Below are 19931 nucleotides of genomic sequence, written 5' to 3'. Positions count from 1 at the left end.
ATGGAGAAAGGTCTTGGATAATTTACTTGTCTTTTATGCCCTGCCAACTCTGAATTTATTTTTTCTGTTTTTTTCTGTGTGTGTGCTAGTAGCTTAACTTGATTTAGTCTTTGCATGATAGTACATGGATTGTAAAGAGATTGCACAGTCCTTCTTGGACATGTCCTGCATCTATCTTAGAGCTGAGGGTGATTTTGGTGGGGTGTTTTGTTTTGTTTTCTTTTCCCCAGGGCAGTGGAATGCTACAGGACCAGATGTGATTCTGGTGTATTTATTTGGAATTCAGGGTTTGGGATGGAATTTATCTTAAGGGAGCAAGAAGACATGAATTTTTCAACTATGCATTCATTTGGGGATATTTTTAGTTTCCCTTGAGGCATACTAAATAGAGGGCAGAACTTGCTCATTATGTCAGTTTTATTATTCCTGTCTGCTTAAAAATGTGCTTATAACAAACACAAAAATTATTATATGTTAAACTTGCTTGAATTACTGTGTTCTAGACTATATTTAAATTCTTGTATGTAATCTGTTGCTAATTCTAAAATACTAGAGCTGACCAATTCCAGGACCTCAAGGGTGGGTTTTTTCATAGTGAAAATTATCATCTTGCTGTTTTGTCTCCCCTTCTAGAGACAGTAGCAGAAAGCTCATAAAGTGTATGCCAACAATTCTGTTTTGATGGTGACACACAAGCACACATGTGTGCACAGAATTGTTCTGTTCCTTTGTTTCAAGCTCCTCCGAAGGCTTGTGTTGTCCTTTCTCACTCAGGGTCAGTAGTACAAAACTTCAGTGTCTAAACAGTCTGAGTTCACTTATGCTCTCTCTGTGTCAGTTTTTACTGGGAGTGGGTGAAAGAAGAAAGTGATTTTGCTGTTGGGAAAACTCTGCAGCCATTGCTGCTTCTGCCTAAAGAGTGAGTGTAATGCACATAGGCCATTATTTGATTGCTGGTTTTTTTTCTTCTTTTCAGTTAAATGAAATTGTAACTTTAAAAAAAAGTGTGGTGCTATATATGTTTAGAGAATTGAAAATACTGACTACTAAGTGAGATGGGATTAATAATGTTGTCAACTTCCTGGAGTTGAGTATTCATTTGATACTTTAATGAAGCGTCAAAAAATATGAAATGCTTACTCTGCCGAATTGCAGAAATGCTAGTATTTATATAGGGATGTTGTAAGTACCAATCCTTTAGTTCAATTTAGCAATTCTGTTTCTTGATTATTTTTTTTTCCTGGGTTGCCCATAGATATGAATACAGTACAGGACTAAACCTTTAAAGAATTCACATGATCTAGCTCTATTCTGGAGAAAACGTGGATCTCAGTGCACAGTTACTTAAAGAAAAAAAACCCAACAACTATATCTGAAGTTCTTTAAATGTCATGGATTTTTATCTGGTTGCATATGTGGCCTAGTATCCTCTCTTTTTTTTCTTTTTTTTTTTTTTTTTCAAGTAAATTGAATTACATGATTTCTTGGTTGATACTACTGAAATGTCCTAGAACTGGCAAATGGGAAGCACTGTAGCAGGATGCAGTAAACATACTGAATGATAGTAGGATGAGAAGTGTATGAAAAGTGTGCAGAGCTACTAAATAGGTTATTTTACTCCTTCTGGTAAGTTTTCACACATCTCCCCATTCCTGCTTCTTATGTGAGTTTTGGAGACATTTGATTAGCCCTTTTATCAGTGAAGCATGCAGTCTGGAGTCTGGTAAAGGCACAGATACCTGTCTCCAATACCATCACACCCTGCCCTCCAGCTGCCTTCCACATCACAGAGAGGACAAAACTGTCTGCCATGGTCACTAACAGGAACAGTTGAAATGCCACTTCAAGGTTCATTTAGTTGCGTTCAGCTCACTGCTGGGAACTGAATGCTGGTTTGAAAATGAAAAGACTTTAATGAGTTGGGGGTCTTTATGGGGCTGGTATTCTTGGCAGCGATTAACAGTAGGGGGTATACAGAAGGTCAAAAGCTCTTCTTTTTGAGGGGTCAGCAGAACATCCCTGTCTGATAAGATTAAACTAATGTGGCTTTTGGTGTTAATATCTAAAGCAGCAGGCTGCTATAATGTGTTTGGGATGGCAGGCATTGGGGGGGAAAAAAGGACAATCGGCAAGTGGTGATTCATTATAATACAAAATGTCAGATGATTCTGGCAAATAATACAAGGTGGTTGTTGGTTGGTTTTTTTTTTTTACACACACACATTTCTCTTTAGAGGTTTTAAAATAACTTTGCCACAGACCAACTGTCACTGAAAGTGTTATTTGTATGTTAAACTGCTGCACAAATACTAGTTTTGCATTTCTGTTGAATATATTAACTTTTATCTAAATTTGCTTTTTGCTCTGTGCTTTCTGTATTTGCATAGTGCATTAAGTGTGTTGTAGTCATCTGTCTTACTGCAGCTGAGCCTTGTATATGAATTTCAGTTTTCAGATTACTTTACTGGATATTTCAACGGGCAGTACTGGCTTTGGTGGATATTTCTTGTACTTGGTAAGTGGCAATTGAAAACATTTCTGTTTTGATGTGGAAGTACTTAAAGATGAATCATGTCATTGTAAGTAAGAGTTCTTTAATGCGCTTAGCTATGTGTTTTTCTTTAGCTGCTGATAGGTTTTTGTGTTGTTTTTATTTCCATAGTATTCATGAGGTTATTGGTTACCATAGTGGTGGTGGTGTGTGAACTGTGGATTGCTCAAATAACCTTCAGCTCAAAAAATTTTGTTCTACATATGTAATTATATAGATATCTTAGACTTGCAATTTGTGCTTTTTATGCTACTTCTACAGATTTAGGGGTGCAGAACTGTGTAATGAAACTTCAGCTTCATGGACGGAACATATTGAGAAGTGATATCTAGTACTTAGATGTATGTCAAGTATTACATTTTAAGAAATATGACTGATGCTAGGAAGGTGGGGTCTGCTGTGTTGTACATAGGTCATGAAATGCCCTTTTCTAGTCCTTTGAAATGCATACTGCATCAGTAGTTTCTCAGTCGGACAAGAGAATGGCTTCATGCTGTCTGATCACAGTGCTCCCATGATGTCAGCTTTCTCTTAAGAGGGCTGTCTGCCTGTGTTCTAAGTCTTATACACATCAAATTCTGCTTTTCTGTTTGTTTTTAATTAGGATATACCAAACCCCAACGACTGTACCTTTTTTTCCTACTGTGGCTATTGTAATTTGAATATGGAATCTGGAATGCTTTTCTTTTACAAAAGTGAATGCTGCTATCCATTTTATTTCCTAGCTTTCCAAGCAAGGTTGCTGGTTCAGTAGGTGGCACTCTTCCCTTTAAATCAATTGACTCAAATGGCTAACAGCAAATGTCAGAATGAAATGATGAGTAAATTAAAATAAAAACCAAAAAAGCCCACAAAACCAAAAAACATTGAGATCCTGACTGTTTGTGATTTGCTATGTATCTCACGAAAAATTCCAGTAATCTTAAACGATGTTACCTAAAACTTTCTCTGTCTTCTAATAAAGTTCAAGGGCATTCATCAGACTTCTTAAGTCTTGGGTTGCTCTACTGTTCACTGAGTTGCTCGAGTTGTATAGAAACTGCATATATTTAATGCATCACAGCACCAGTCCCTTTAATGTTTTCATATTCTGTTTGAGGTGATTGCATTTAAGTAGCAAGTGAAATGTCTCTTTACAAGTACAAACATCTCCAGATAAATCTTTAATTAAAACAAACCCTTGTGGTGCCTGAAATTGGGGTTTGACACTGGATGAAAATACTGTGTTCTTCCCCTAACAGTTTCCCCTGCCATGTCTAATGGAAAAAGCTGTGCATTTGTAGTTCCTCTTGTTCCTAGTGTTTTACAGCACTTCTTCAGAAATAAGCTCACTTAGATTTAGGAAAGCCTTATCTTCAGCCTTAACTGTTTGAAGATTATTTTTTTTCCTTTAACTCACAAAGTTTATAATATGCCTTGTATGAAAGACACGAGGAGGCATATAGTATGCATCCAGTGGTCAAGTTCTCTTGTTTTATGAATGTTTTGCATGAAATAGACCAGCAGTGTTTTTAAACTGATAAAGTGGATATACTAAGATTGCTAGAGAACCATAGAAGGATTTAACCCAGCAGAGCTCCTTAGCCAGACATGGAGGAATATTATCAAGTCACGGGAGCTCTGTCAACCAGATCTGTATTTCATCGTGTCGGCTAACTTTCCCATTAGAGCATATGAAGTAGCACGTCCTGCATCTCTTCTGAAGTGAATGAGCTAGTTGAACTTTTTCTTTTGCATAGTCCTTTGACATACTTGAGCCCACCTATTGCCATCTTCTTCTCTCTTCTGGTGTTCATCTATCTGTTTCTGCTCCCTTCTTTCAACATCTGGAAAAACATGCTTGTGCTTCACGGAAAAGTGAAATGCTCTACTTCCAAGGAGCTTCATGTACAGTGAACAAATTGGAGAGAGACAATTCTAATTTTTAAATTTAAATGTTAGCCTATGTTTCTTTTTGAGGAACACAATGGAAAGTGTTGTGTGGTGTTTTGTTTATTTTTCTTCCTTAAACAGAGAAATATAAAATATGGGTTGAACTTGGACTGGTTTTCCAATGTGTGTAATGCAGAAGGTATGCTTTCCAGGACCTTAAGAGCTGCCTGACCACCTTTTGCTGTTTCAGCTGCCTTTCAGTTGAATGTGGGACTATCTCTGGTAATGTTTGAGTGGCAGCTTTTGTAGGTGACTTCTGATCCAGATCTTAGTGCTTTCTTCTCTGTGCAGAGTTCACCTTAATCACAGAAATGCGTCTAGCTTAGGTCAAAGTTCCAGTGGTTAGCAGAGTATTCTGTGTATTTGTTTTTTTTTTTTGTGGTTTTAAAAAGGCAAAAAGAAATAAAATAAAATAAAAATTTACAAATAAAAAGCATTTATAGAAGAAATGAGCACTGGAAAAAAAAAATCAGTCTCAATCCTGAGAGCAGGAAGAAAAAGTGCATCACATAGCAAAATACCAATGTAACCATAGAGATTATTTATTAAGATTTAAGATGTTGAAAAGGACTATAAATTCTTTACTGAACTTGTTAAGCTTCAGTTTAGATTTTAATTTGAACCTTTGGAATCTTAATGTATACATGTGTACATGCACATAAGCATGTATCTTCAAGGTACCTGTGTGTTCATTAAATGAGAAGAATTGCTCTCTAGGGTCATGTTTCTCTCCACTGGATGAGGAACTCAGATTTCAACCCTCCCAGCTCTTAGGACAGATTGTTTTATCTCTGTTGGATTCTCCCTGATCCAACTGATAAATGTATTACTCTGTTGAAGTTTACTTAGCAGAGGAATATGGACCAAAGAACTGTGTCCACTATGCAACAATGTGTTTTTCTGGGTTGGTTTGTTCAGATGTCCAGTGAATCTCTGGATTGATAAAAATGATGTTGGCAACATCATGTTAGTAATTTCCATTGTTGCAGCTGTAACTTCCGTGTGACTGTTCTGTATCTCTTGTTCCTCCTTATCAGAGCTGAACTATTCTTTCAGATGCAGCTAAATTTAAATATTTTTAAATAATTTGAAATGTGGATTTGACAAAAGAAAATGTAATCATAACACATGTTGAGTAATTTTCTTTGAATCAACTGTTGTTCTTTCTCCTCTTGGACAGGTGCATTTTCCTGGATGGTGAAATCTCAAGCCATAATCTACTATAATTTATTATTGGCTTGTTGCTAGAGCAATCTGTACTGTCTCTAAGTTCTTTTATGCAGACCTTTAAGCAGATGATGATTGAACCAAGAATGAGTGTAACACTTCTGAAAAGCCATGCATAAGGCTGTGTCCTCATATCACAAGATGAAAGCAGAAGACTTGCTTGTTGAATTTGTGAATCGTGTATAAAGACCTTGCTTTACTTAGTGTAATCTAGGTTTTTAAAATTGTAAGTATAATATGGAATACCACATACTTAAGTTGATAGACTTCATTTTGTTCATTTTCTTCACTTTCAGGACTCCTCCTCTTCTTTCGAGGTTTTGTTAATTATCTTAAAGTCAGAAATATGTCTGAAAGCATGGCAGCTGCTCACAGAACAAGATTTTTTTTCTTGTACTGAAGGTAAGCAATTTTTAGTGATATGATTATCTCTCACAGGAAAACTGAGAAGAATTAAATACTTCTCAGTATTAAATAATCAAGCTTCTGTCACAAAACAGTCACATGGGTTTTGAACATCTGTCATAAACGTTGTATATATTCTACATGGACTTGGAAGTATCTCAAATCTCTTAAAGACATGAAATTTGAAAGTAAATTATGCATCCTTGTCCAGTCCTCCCTGGAACTAACGTTCTGTAACAAAAATGAAGAGGACCCTGTTGTTTTCGTAAGCAAGAAACAGTGTTTGGTGCCTGTCAGAACACTGTTTGTGTTGCAAAACTGGCTTTAGTAGTCAACCTGTTGTCAGCAAGTTAGGAAGCACTAATCTGCTTGCATATTAAATCTGATTGACCTGGGTCTGAACATGTAAACAATAGATGAGTGTTGTCTCTCTTTATATGATTGTCTTAATCCAATCCTGTACAAGTATGATTATTGTATATGCCACAATGTGCTTCATATATCCTTCAGGTAGCTGACTAATCAGTCTGGCACATACCCACTCTTTTTCTTTTTTTAAACTTTTTGTTTGTTAGGTGTATCTATTGGACTTCACTATGTAACTTAAACCAACTTCTTTTACTTCAGTCACATGATGAGATAAATTTAAGCCTAGAAATAAGTACTATAGCATTTTCATTACTCTGCAGTTCACTTAAAATGCTTAAATACTGTATTTTGGCTTAACTGAGAAGCTACGTTTGCTGTAATAAAGCAGGTTTTCTTAACTTTTCTCTAAGACAGGATCAATATGAAGTAACCAGCAACACATTACTGAAGCCTGAAAAAAACCAGTATTTGCCTAGAAAAAAAAAAAAGTTATGTTTATATAAGACACATTTAAAAACACTAATGATAAATATCTATGCTATACTACATAGTTCTTGGTCATGGAAGAAATCTGTTAACACAACTGTAACATAATATTTCTTTTTAATGTGCCATTTTGTCAAAATCATGCAGTAAGTTAAATAACTGTAGTGTATATTGCCTTTTAGTAACCAACCTAAATTAACATCTACCTGACAGCATTTCATTTTTACAATACTTACATATTGCTACTTTTCTTAGTAATGTTGCAACCTCTTCAGAATACCAAAATTTATAGAGGTGAGACTGAAAATATATTAACTTTCTGTACAATAAAGATTAAAAGTACTACTTAAAAAATGGTCTAATGGACTAATTGGACTAATGGACTAATTGGTATTATAAAACTGTAGCTTGAAGAGGATGAGAGTGTAAGATACTGTGGTCTGTGATTCTTTGCTCTCCTGCAGTTAAAATTCTGCTCTGGGACAAAACACGACTTTAATTCACCATTAACTGAAGTTAGTGAGTTCTGTCCTGTGTGAGTTTAGTGGCTTTCTATTTTTCCTTTACCTGTAAGCATCACTGAGATGTATGGGCTGATAAGGTCTGTGGAGTGCTTAGAGCAGGAAAATACTATTTTTTCTGAAGCATCTTAACTATTGAAACAAGAAGTTCAAATTAATTGCTATCACACTTAAATGTCCTTGTTCTTGAATGAACAGGTAACTTTATCTACAGTGACTATTAGTTTTAATTAAAAAAAAATATTACCTCTACAGTTGCAAAATATTCTTAGCTGTTCTTTGGAAACGATAACAAAATTACAGTAAGTTTTTTCACTTTTTTCCCCCCATCCTGAGGGGGGGGGAAGTACTGCTGCTTTATTGCTTCTAGGTTTAACATCAGTTAGCAATGATACTTCTAGTGAATCACTGCAATGAACTGAGGTACAACTCTTTTCTTTTTTTAATCTCCAGACTGCATTGAACAGACATTCCTTTCCTATACCAGTGTGAAACTTCCAGCTGATCTGTAACTCTCCAAGTTAATAGGATAGAAGACTACTAAAACCAGAAGACAAATTAGTGAAGATACAACTTCAGATATAAATGACAGGATGGTTTATGCTCAAATACCAGTTCTGGTCATTCTAGTAAATATTTATAATTGCTGCCTTTTTGTTTTAGCACATTTGTATATGTGCTTATTAAAAAGATAGTATTGAAGTAAGAACAAACCATCTGTTAGTATAGATTAGGCACAGTCAGATTAGGTTAATCTGTGCTTGTTGTATCTGAAAGATTTAAATGGACACTTGTTTCACAGCATGTATGTACCACTGACTTGTTGATCTGAACTTTGAGTACAGAGAAATGCATTAAATGACTCAGATTAACCAGTTCAGACAGCTTTTTATATAACTTAGATTCATCTAATGATTGTGTAGAACATTTTTAAGTTTACTAAACTCCAACGTTCCTTGTCACAAACTTGTATTTGCCAATATTTTATCAAATTCAAACCTTAAATTGATACTCCACTTTGAGTCCCCTGTAAATAATTCTGCAAAAATGACTGTTTGAATTGCTTCTTAGGAAATATGTCCAAATATATTTTGTAACAGCATATTCTCTAAATTTTGTTTAATCTTAGAGCTACATACATATTTTTTGTTAATTGGCTATTAAGGGTGTAGTTACTACTAGATGTAATTTTTGAGGTAAAGGCATTGAATTGTCTCATTCTAATTTTCCTCACATGAATTATTATTAACTGGTTTGGGCTTGAGCCTGAAAATCATTATTCATATGCATGAGCCCTTTAAAAGATAGAGTTTGTTCATGTTAGCAGGGATGGACAGCCTTACATCTTTAGTCCTTGGTTATACAGTTGGATCCTCGTAGGTGCACCTTTGTTCCTGAAACAGAGTACTGCATCTGTATTCCCTGGATTTATAACACTGGCTCTGTTTAAGAAGTCTTGAGTTCAGTGTAAATACAACATCCACCCTGAGGGCTTCTAAAAAAAATTTCATATAGCTATCTTACAGTGCTTGTTTAGAATAAATACTTAGCCATTTCCTAGGAATAAACTAATTCAAATGTAAGGTAATTTTGGAAATAATCTATGAAGGAAAACAAAATCTTACTTTTAAAGCTCTGAAAGTAGAAAATGTGTGTTGTACCTCTTGAAGTATTCATGTAAGGTATACCATTACTTTCTTATAAATATCATCTATTTAAGGGGTACTGTCTACTGTTCATGCATGTGTGGTTTCCTTTAAAGTTTGTGAAATTTATGATTCTCCTTCGGTAGGAGAATACATCTCTCAGTCCTTTGTACAACTGGAATCTCAGTTGCAAAAATACTTTGGTTGTTGGTTGCATCTTTGAGGAAAAAACAAAACAAAACAAAACAAAAAAACTTTCCTCCAGTTTTTGTTTTTATATTAGAATTTTGCCTTTTTATTACTAACATTAAAACCAGTGAGGTTTATGTTGTTCTAAGCTAGTGCTGTATTCAGTTTTGTATCTATAATGAAAGTTTAAAATATACATATGTAAACTGGTCACATTATTCATTTTCTTAATCTTTCAGAGATACTGAAAGTAACTAAAACTTTAGGGACACCTCCACTTCCCAGCTTTTTATGGTAAGAATAAAGTTATGTTCAATATCTGATTGGGATTTCCTTCTAAATTTACTTGTTTGTTTGTGTTCTTTTGCATTCATTGTCCATATGAAAAAGAAGTGGATAATAAAACATTGCTTTGTTTTGCTAATGAAGACTTGCACTTTTTTTTTTTTGTATTTCACTTTGAAAAATGCACACTGCAATATTTGTGTCAGCATGGAATTCTAGACAAATTACTGGGCAAAATAGGTACAAATCAATCCTCTCTTCATCTCAATGTTTTATGGCAACAAACTGTAAGGACATTTCTTTTAATGGGTTAATACAACTGTACAAAGCATACCATATTGATTCATTTTCTCTGTTTACCAATATCAACTAGTACTATTTATACCAAATCAATTTTCTCAAATTAAGTAGCAGTCTTCTGATTTAATTATTTCTGTTTGCTCCACTGCATTTTACAGAAAGTTTCATCCAGGTAGTTGGTTTTGTTGTGGATTTTATTGTGGTTTTATTCTGGATTAGCTTGGAAAAATCCTCATTTGGACAGAAAAAATATGTAGGGTTAAAAACGTACACGTTATCTAATCCTCTATAGTTGATGCAGCAGTTTGGTAGCCTGAAATCTCATCAGCAGGAGGAAGGGAATTGGGACACTGTTTTCAAAGACTCTGCAATCTATTCCAGATGTGTCAAATGCTGCATATTTTCCTTGCTATTTCCTGTGAGCTTGGTTAGGAGCAGCTGGCTCTGTGGTTTAGAGACACCTGGCCAGCTTTGCTTTGTGTCTTAGTCATGAGGGGAAGGGGGAGGGGAAGCTCCAGTATTGCAGTGAAGTTGACTGTAAACAGATTTTGTATGAATGCAGATAAAGCTTTGAAGTTTGGGTCAAAAACAGCTGGTGGAGGGAAGGTGAGGAGAGAAAATTCCATTTTATTTGAGCAACTGGCATGAATGTAATTTGTTTAGTTTTGTCATCTACTTTTACTGCTGTGGACACCACAGGAAGATGGACATCTTGAATGTGATTCAGGTAGCCTGTGACAATAATGCATTTCAGAAACGACCCATCACTCAGAGTTCCATTCCTCTCATGGAATGGAGGTTGTCTCCAAGCATTCAATTTGCTGACTCACCTAGAGTGTGGACACCATCCTTATCCTGCAATACCTTTTAACCTGGTTTCAACACCCTACTCTTTCTGGGTCTGCCTCACTCCCTTTGAATGATGATAACAGGTGAGGAAAAGTGGTTTTATTAATGTGCTGTCATAACATCAGAAATATTTTAATTTCTTTTCCACTTTTGAGAATGGTTTCTTGTAATACTCTCATTAGTCCCTTCTGTGTGGTGGCTTGCTTTTGTTCACTTGAACAAAAAGTTCATCTTGTGAAATTGCTGTTGCTTCCTGGACTTTTAAAGAGAAGGTGAATAACTTCTGGTATGGAAATAAATAGCTCTCAATAGGGGGAAAAAATATTTTAATCATGCTAAAATGTGATTACCGTGTGTGCATAGCTATGCAGAAACAGTAGAGTCCAGTGTATTGTTTGTCCTATGTATGTTGTTCTTTTCCACCATCCTAAGATCTTTACCTTTTTTCTTTATAATTCTGAGGATAATTTTACCATCTGTGCCTCCTCTAGTTAACATATCCTTTTCACTTCCATGCTCCTTCTCCTTTCTCTGTACACTTGCTGCCTTAATGCATGTTGGTTGTAGTTAATAAATAGCACCTAGCAATTCTGGAAATTTTTTTGGGTTTTGTTTTTTTTTTCTTCTGCAGTGGTGGCTTGTATTTTCATATGTCCATATTTTACAGGTAAGCCAATTCCTTAAAATCAGTGACTTTCAAACAACTGAAAATGCTTAAAATATGTGACTGTCATCCACCTGTTATAAGCATTGTTTGTGCAAGTGGTATTGAAACAGTAGCAGAATTTGGTTTAGGTATATGTTCCTTTATCTCCTGAAGTGTCTGCATGATCAACTTGAAAGATTTCTCTGATACATAATTGCTTTCCCCCACCCACCAACCCTCCCTTCCGAAATGAAAGAAGTCAGCTTTCCTGGGTTTTTGCCTGTGGTATATTTTCTACTTGAAGAAACTTGCATGCAGTGAGGCTTAAAGGTATTGCAAACAGCATTAGTTCTCCTGCTATTGTTCTTTTTGTTGTGTGTAAAACAGAAAGGTATATATTCAAAAAAGTTTAAAATGTTTTGACTCTCATACTGAGGGATGCTTACAGTTATCCCCACGTTTTTACATCTGTTCTTGTAGTCTTCACTCTTAATTTTTCTTGTGGTCAAACACTGTTTGTGGGAGTGTCATTAATGTAATATGAGATGTTGTTCATTGATTCTTCACTATATATGGCTCCACAGGTGCCCATCCTTAATTTTCTAGGATGTTATAGTCCCATGACTTTGAAATGCCCAGTTTCACATGGGCATCAGACTGCTGATGCTGTGTTTATTAGTAAAATAACTATAAATCAAGCTTCACTTGCATGTGTTCATTAATTGAGTCTTGTTGTTTAATATGATTGCCATAGCATTGCTTGTCAGTCCACTGCTACTGTTGCTGTATGTAGTCGGTAAGAGCTCTCTCCTGGACTCTGAAGTCTCAGGTGTATTATTCCATTAGTAGAGAGGTGGGTGTTTGAGTGAAGTCTGTAGATCTTACTGGTGGAATTGTTACTGGTATAAAGCCAGTGCCAATGGTTGTATAACTGGTAACATTTGCACCTGTGGGACCATTGCTTAGCTCTTCCTCCAGTCTCTGACTTCTAACGAATGAATTAATTTGACAATGTCTCTTGCAACTTTCATGGAAAGTCTTCATACAGATTTTTGTCTTAGAGGATGACAGGTTGTTTTTGATGCATCAAGTTTACTTCTGTACCTGTCACAACAAGGAACCCACCAGTTCGCTCCTCCGTATACACAGAACAGTGGAAATCCATTCCTACAGACAAAATTGATGACTACTACTACTACTACCTGAAATGTGAATCAGATCCCACTAAAAGCTCTTACTTTAGGAATAGTCTGACACTGTGGTTAAGCAAACCCAGGAATTTCTATTATAAATAATTATCACTAGTCAGTTGTAGTGTTACTCCACTTTGGATTCTCAAGTGCTGCTGTTTTTTTCCCTGAGGAATCAAAAAGTTTTGCTATTTTGTAGGAAATTCGCAACACTTATTCCAGTTCTGCTGGTGTACATCATAACATAGACATGTGTTAAATTCAAGAAACACTGACAGCGTAATCCTGTGGTTAAAAAAGTTTAAGTGTATGAATTCAGGAAACTTAATGTTGCTGAATTCTGACTGAAAGCTGATGTGACATGTTGGACTTGGCAGGTTACATATGTCTTGGCTCAGGTCTCCTCTCGATTCCTCCTTCATAAGGATGGTGATTGCTGCTACATGGCGTGATCTGGATATGTCACAGCTTCAAGCTGAGATCGCTGCATATTAAGCAGAGATTTTCTGTGAAGGGAGCAAGAGAAGGGATGAGGGGTGCTTGGACCTTTAACTCTGGGTTTTCAGCAGCTGATGTAGCAGGTGTTTCTGGTGAGATGATGGGAGCACATCTGAGTGCAGTCCTTATCCCCTTCCTCCCTGGTTGACCAGCCACTTTGTGTACATACATATTCTGTGAAAAGGGGCCCATACGTTTTTCTTCCTGGAGACAACTGAATAGCAAGCTCTCCTCCACTTTAGCAGGTCCTAGCTACCTGTCCTCAAAGGTGTTTGGCCAGCAGTTGTTAGCCTAGCTGGCCCCATGAGAAATGCCTCTGGGTGTTTCCCTGCCTTGTCAGCAGGAATGCGATCTGCAGCCCTGTCTTTGAATATACAATCTGTATGGCATATGCAGCCTCCCCAATTCTTGTGACAATGAGGTTTACAGTAATGAAATCACTGTTGTCAACTTTATATTTTGTCACAAATCTCGTGATGCTGGGCACCTTTCTTACCGTTTCACTTAGTGTGGTAGCTACATGAGATTCAGTTTAGGGTGGAAAAAGGTTATGTTCCTTCCAAGCATATTTTTTAAAATCTCTTTGATGGATGCCATGCGTTAATGAACACTTGCTCCTGATCTTGGGTGGACCTCTCTACCCAGTACAAAGGGGTCACTAAGATTTGTGACTGGCTTCTTAGGAATTAGCATTTTACTCATAAAATTTGCACTTTTTAAGAGAAACTGCTGCTTATTAGAAATGTTATTTACCCAGTAACAGCAACAGCTGTAGAAGGAACATAGCCCAGAACAGTTAATAGTTCTTACTAATAGTGTCTAATATAATATATATTTTGGTGAATGAAAAATTTCAAGTACTGTATTAAATTTTTCATGTTGGAGTGGTTTTTTACTTCTAACTTTAATTTTTACATTTAATTTGTATGGAGGTGTTGGGTTTTTTTTCCCCTGGCATATGTAGGCAGCTAAAGGGTGAATGTTGCAGTTCTCAAAGACTGAGTCACTTGTTTGTTCTTAGAGGATTGTTCTTCTCTGAACTGTGAATGTGAAAATTACTTAAGGAGGTTTTAAGAGCATTGAATTATAAAGAATTTAAGAATCAAATTGATCAAGAAGGCATACTCAAGAAATAAAACAAAGCAAAAGCATGCCCCTGACTTCTAAAAAAAAAATTATGTCTTTTGGCTTTTCAACTGTCATCATGGCCAGCTGTGCAAAAGTAACTTTAGTTCTGCAAAGTCTTGCCTTGCAAATCATCAGCATTAAGAAAAACTGAACAGAAGAAACTGTCCTTCCAGTTATGCTCTTAAAATTGAATTTGTATTTAGAGTCTTCCCACAGTTAGCATACATACAATCTATGATACAAAAATTGCCTCCAAAGAAAGTTCATTATTTTGTAGGGCAGGAACGGTATCTGTCCTATGATAATAAGTAATGAAGTTTTGTGCACTTGCCATTTTTTGAGAAACTTCTTTGGTAAGGTGTTTGGGTTTTCTATTTACCTCAATGATCAGACTTCAGTGGGATGTTGTGAAGTGAGTACAGTTCTTAAGACTGGCTTCATATGTTAACTCTGACAAGTATGTGCGGTGCAGGATGCATAATTCTTGCCTACCTCAGTTCTGTTGAAATTGCATAATGCAAGAAGATCCTTCAGCTTTGTTGATTCTGTAGTATATAAATTAATAATTTGAGAATATGGGAAGATACACTGTATCTTTTTTTGTTTTCAAAAATCAAATAACTGTGCAAGATTTGTCCTGCACCTGGGTTGGGGCAAGCCCCGATATCAATACAGGCTGGGCGATGAAGGGTTTGAGAGCAGCTCTGTGGAGGAGGGCTTGGGGATACTGGTAGATGACAAGCTGGACATGAGTCAGCAATGTGTGCTCATTGCCCAGAAAGCCAACTGTACCCTGGGCTGCATCAAGAGAAGGAGGTAGTAGAGCTTGTTGCAACAGAACCAGCAGTGATGGTTTAAAATTAAAAGAGAGTAGATTCAGACTAGATATAAAGAAAATGTTTTTTATGATGAAGGTGGTAAAACACTGGAACAGTTTGCCCAGAGAGGTAGATGTCCCATCCCTGGAAACATTCAAGGTCAGGTTGGATGGGGCACTGAGCAACCTGATCTACTTGAAGCTGTCCCTGTTCGTTGCAAGGGTGTTGGACTAGATGACCTTTAAACATCCCTTCCAACCCAAACCATTCTATAATTTTAAGAATTTAGTACTTCCTACACGTTCTGCCAGTGAATGTTATCACAAAGCATTTTTTAATATGTTTATTTTCATTTTCCTGTGGTTTTTGTAAAGTCTCATGATGATATTTAGGGTATATAAGTACTATATATAGAATTTGATCTCTGTGGTCCATGCCTGTAAAGTGACCAACCATATTTTATGTGCACGCAGTATACATTTCTGTGATGGTATCAAGAGAAAAGATGGTGTGTGGGTTTGTTTTTGGGTTTTGTTTTGTTTTGTTTTAATAAAAATCTAGGGAGGTTTGCTTTTGGTTTGCTTTGGAAGTTTCAGCAGAACATTTATTACTTCTGCATCTCAGCCCTAAACTTTAAATTGATGTGACAACGGTGATTTTTGCATCTTTATTTCCTTTGGGTTTTTCTGTTCTGGTTTTTGAGGCCTTTGTTAACGCTTGTGCAGTGTTTAGCACAGTGCCACTCCCCATCATTTTTAGAGCTTCTAATTATACAGCATCTGTGCTACAAAAGTGATTAAACAGCTAGTGTGTGTGATTTAATCCAGATTTGGGGCTTGTGAAATGCATAAAATGCAATCCAGTAGTATTTGCGCTCCTAATTAGTACAGAATTGTTTTGCCCTTAAACTGAAAAATACCATACGGTTAACTCTCAGCTACCCAGAAGCAGCTTATCTGTGTGATGAATCAGTGAATGCCATGGGCTGACACCTGGCACTGGTCTTGCTTGGCTGCCAGCTCTGCGCTCAGCAGTTGAGTCATGGCAACTCTACTGCTATGAGCCTTGATTTAGGCTTGAGTTTGAAAAAGTTATCACAGCCACCCTATCCCGATCCTGCCATCCTATGCCGATCCTGGGCTGGCAAGTCTCTTGCAACTGAGCTGGTTGCACATAGAGGTGTCCTTGGTTTCCTCGGCTGTGTCTCCAGTATCTGCACTACTGGGAAATATCATGCACATTTTTTGATTTGGAGTCACCTTGGGTCTGACATGGCTGGTTGTAACTCACATGACACAAATTTGGTCAGGCTCAAGCATATGCCTTTTGGACCAGTCTGGGCAACAGCATCATGTTCTTCAGCACATCTGGAGTATCCATACTAACTAGATCTTTTTTCATGACAGTGAGAAATGAGTATCAGGCTGATGTATACAACACTTAAGTTCTTTTAGGAACCCAGTTTTAGGTGTATTGCTTGGCTATACAACAGGTTGAAGCTGAATTCCTGCTCTCAAAATTATTTCTATGTTTAGCAGAAATGAAAATCTCTTGAGTATTCCAACTCCCATGTGAGTCATGGGTTAAAGGGCTGGGTAGCCTCTTGCCTTTTTTCCTTTGGACCAGTAGTTTCCAAACTCACTGCAGAAACAGTCCTTTGGGTCAGAGGGGACCACAGGAGGTAATCTGGTGCAAGCTCCTGTTCAAAGCAGGGCCAGTGCTGAATTCAGAACATACTGCTTCAGACTTTGTCAGCTGGGTCTTGAAAACCCCAGAGCACAGTGATTCTCCATGCTTCCTGAGTGACTTGCCCCAGTGCTTTATTATCCTCGTTCATCATCATCATCGCTGACTGAGTTTCCATGAGGGATATGCTCAGTGGGTCCTTTCAGAGCACCCTGGAGCTCCCAGCTCTCTTTTGGCAGGTGAATCCCATCATGAGGAGGGATGTAACCCAGGTCTCTGGATCAGCCTAGGTCTCTGAGCAGCCCTACAAACTCCTCAGCTGTCAAGTGATGAAGGAGAGAAAGAGTATCCAATATCTAATAAGTTGGCCACATATCCAACACTGAATAAGGATGGTGGGTCTTCCACTATTTCCTGCTAGCTTGTTTAAACATCTTAGCACTTAGAGTACTGGATGCCGTGAATTTTCTTAATTGGCCTGAAAATTGTCAGTTCCATGAGGACTCTTCCTTCATACATGGTTCCTTGGTATTCTTCTGTGATTCCTATTTCAGACTAACTATAGGTTTAAGTATCTGGACCACTTGCAGCAGGACTCACATAGTCTAATAGTATTTGCATAAAAGTGCAGTCATTAGTCTAAGCTAGTTACCACGGATTACTCTGTAGTCAGATCAAGAGATACAACTGTAAATGATGCTTTTTTCCACCCAAAACTGTGTGTCCAAGATGGAGTCAACTGATTCAGTGTTGAAAAGTATTTGGACAGCATACTGCACCTTTCATTACCTTTTAAAAAATGTGCCCTGCAGGTTCTTAAGAAAACAATAGCTTTTGGTCACACTGAAGCTTGCTGAAGAGTTCCTCATTTACAGGAAAATTTCTTTTCTTTGAAATTCATTTGAGCAATTTGCCCCAGCTTCCAGTGTTCCTGCCTTTCAGGGACATCTGTCTTGTGGCTGAGGATATCACAATTTCCAGAGTTGCCTGTCACCTGGGTTCGCCCAGGATCCTGCCTTGTATTTGGCAATAGACTTCAGTCTGTAGTGTTTCAAACTGAATGGCTTGAGCTTTGTGAAATCCTGTTTTCCTACAGACTTTGTTTCACAAGCAAATAAGGATCAGCTGTTTGCTCCCTTCTGATCCAAGAACTGAGGGAACATAACAAAGCAAGTATGCAGATGTTGAATTTTTTTCACAAAATGTGCCATTGAGCTGTGGGACTCCTTTCCCCAGTGTTTTGGTATTTGTTGTGATTAGAGTGGCTAAGTTCATTACAAAAACCAGAGAAACCAATTTCCATGGCAAGGCTTCTTTTTGGTATGGCTTGTGGGGGCAGTATGTCTTCAGGATAGAGCTGGCAAGTTAGGAGTGTCATGCAGCGAGCTGCTAGTCAAAATTTGTCGTGTTCCCAGCTCGTTTACTTAGTTTATGAACAGTATTTGTAGCTGGTATTTGGGATTAATTGCTACTTTAGTGGTTTTGAGAGGTCACCCAAGTGTTCCAATAACTACAGCCCCATTTGATTCTTGAATCTTCCCCCTGTGAAAGCAAGAGCTCTGATGGTTCTGAGTCTTACTTAGCAGCTTGGCATGAAGAATAACAAACCTGCTGCAGGAGTGCTGCTCAGCAACTAGACAATACTTTCTAGATAGGGCTTAGGGACTTGCACTGTCATGAATTGAATCAATTTTCAGAGACAGCCTTGGACTCTTAGTACACAGCTAAATATCTCAGCTTCAGAAAGGGATCCTTAGCTCCCAGGCCAAGGGTGCAGAGTGGCTTTCATGCATGTTACTGTGATCCAGCAGACCTGCAGCAGGCTCGCTGCATCCACACTGTGGCCTTGGTTGCTGTTGGATCCTAAGACAGAGTATTATTTGGCATTTGTGTTTTAGTTCAAAGCACCTGAAACATGGCCTACGTTGCAGCTTTTCAGACTGGTGCTTTTCTATCATGAAGCAGACAGTGCAATATTTTGGAGTGCTCAATGGTTCCAAGGCTGCTGAGATAGTGTTTGGAGGACTGAGACAGTAGCAGAGGGGAGAAAGTCAAACCTGGTGCAGTCTGAGCCATGCTATCTGTCAGAGGCCTTCTCTGGAATAATTTCTTGCCAGAACTGCATCCAAGTTCAGTTAGGTGGAGAGAGCTTAGCTAAAGCAGACCAAAACAGTGCTAGAGAATGACCTAACAGCTAAACAGTGCAGAAGATCAGGGCTCCAGTGCTTGTGTTCAATCCCTGACTCCTTCATTGAGCAACATGGTCATAATGAACCTTAAAACCTATTTTTGTGATGACAGAAATTTACTTAGCTGCAAGCTCATTCAGATAAAATCCTGGATGAAGCCTCTATACTGTTCAAGAAATCATGTAGATTCCCTGTCTTAGTGCTGGGAAACAGATTCAGTTGCTACAAAGAAAGCAAGTCTTGTGACTTGGTTAAGCCTTAACGCTTTAGTCTGTTACATAAAATGAGGAGTGATCCAAAACATAATGCAGTGAGATGAATGACTCAAGGAGTATTTAATTGTGACCACTGGGGAACAGGAGGGTCTGCCACCACTTGAAAGCTCAAACCTGCTCTCGCCACCACTATACAAGCTAAAAAGCTGTGACTGCGTGACTTCCAGGCAGGTAGCAGAAGGTGCATGTTAATATTTAATTTTCATCCTGTGTGACGTAGGGGTGCTTCCCCAACCCTGACTCTGCTCTGCATCCCATCTTCTGGCAGGCTGGTTTCCATACAAAGGAAGGGAGTTGGAGCAAGTTCTGAAAATATCCCTGGGTCCGAACAACTATGAAAAGAAGGTGTGTTACTGAATACACTCACCCTGCCCAGCCAGAGACACCATGTTTCGGATAGTTTCGCAAGCTCTAAGGCCTCAAATCCTGCCAACATTAACACATAATCTTCGCTTTGTGTTTGTAAGTGGTCCCCTTGCTTTTGAAGAGAGGGGGAGTTAAAAAGAGAGGCCTCTTTGTAGAACTGGGTTTTAGTCTTGATTTTTTTTAAAAAAAATCTCAGTGAATTTTTTTTGTTAAAAAGAAAACACAACAGATGTGACTCATTTAATATTGTAGTCAAACTTTTTCCTTTGGGTTTCTGTAAAGAGGTACAGAAAGGATTGCAGAGATGTTGACACAAGGGTAAATGATAACCAGTTGCTCTGAGAGGCTGGATGGGTATCTGGAAGGTAATGCTCC

The 19931-nt window shown here is 37.7% G+C and overlaps 1 protein-coding gene across 1 annotated transcript in view; it reads left to right on the top strand.

Moving 5' to 3' along the window:
• NDFIP2 (Nedd4 family interacting protein 2) overlaps positions 1 to 9754 on the top strand; it is a 46943-nt gene extending 37189 nt beyond the window's left edge. Inside the window, exons 6-8 of the mRNA XM_074911660.1 lie at positions 2449 to 2515; positions 6007 to 6112; positions 7945 to 9754. Coding sequence (XP_074767761.1) covers positions 2449 to 2515; positions 6007 to 6110 — 171 coding nt within the window. The 3' untranslated portion in view covers positions 6111 to 6112; positions 7945 to 9754. The remainder of the gene's footprint in view (positions 1 to 2448; positions 2516 to 6006; positions 6113 to 7944) is intronic.
• The last annotated feature ends 10177 nt before the right edge of the window (positions 9755 to 19931 follow it).

Source organism: Athene noctua, chromosome 1, assembly GCF_965140245.1.
Source record: "Athene noctua chromosome 1, bAthNoc1.hap1.1, whole genome shotgun sequence".
Classification (NCBI taxonomy): domain Eukaryota; kingdom Metazoa; phylum Chordata; class Aves; order Strigiformes; family Strigidae; genus Athene; species Athene noctua.
The sequence above is the reverse complement of the archived record's forward strand: the minus strand, read 5'-3'. Positions and strand labels throughout refer to the sequence as shown.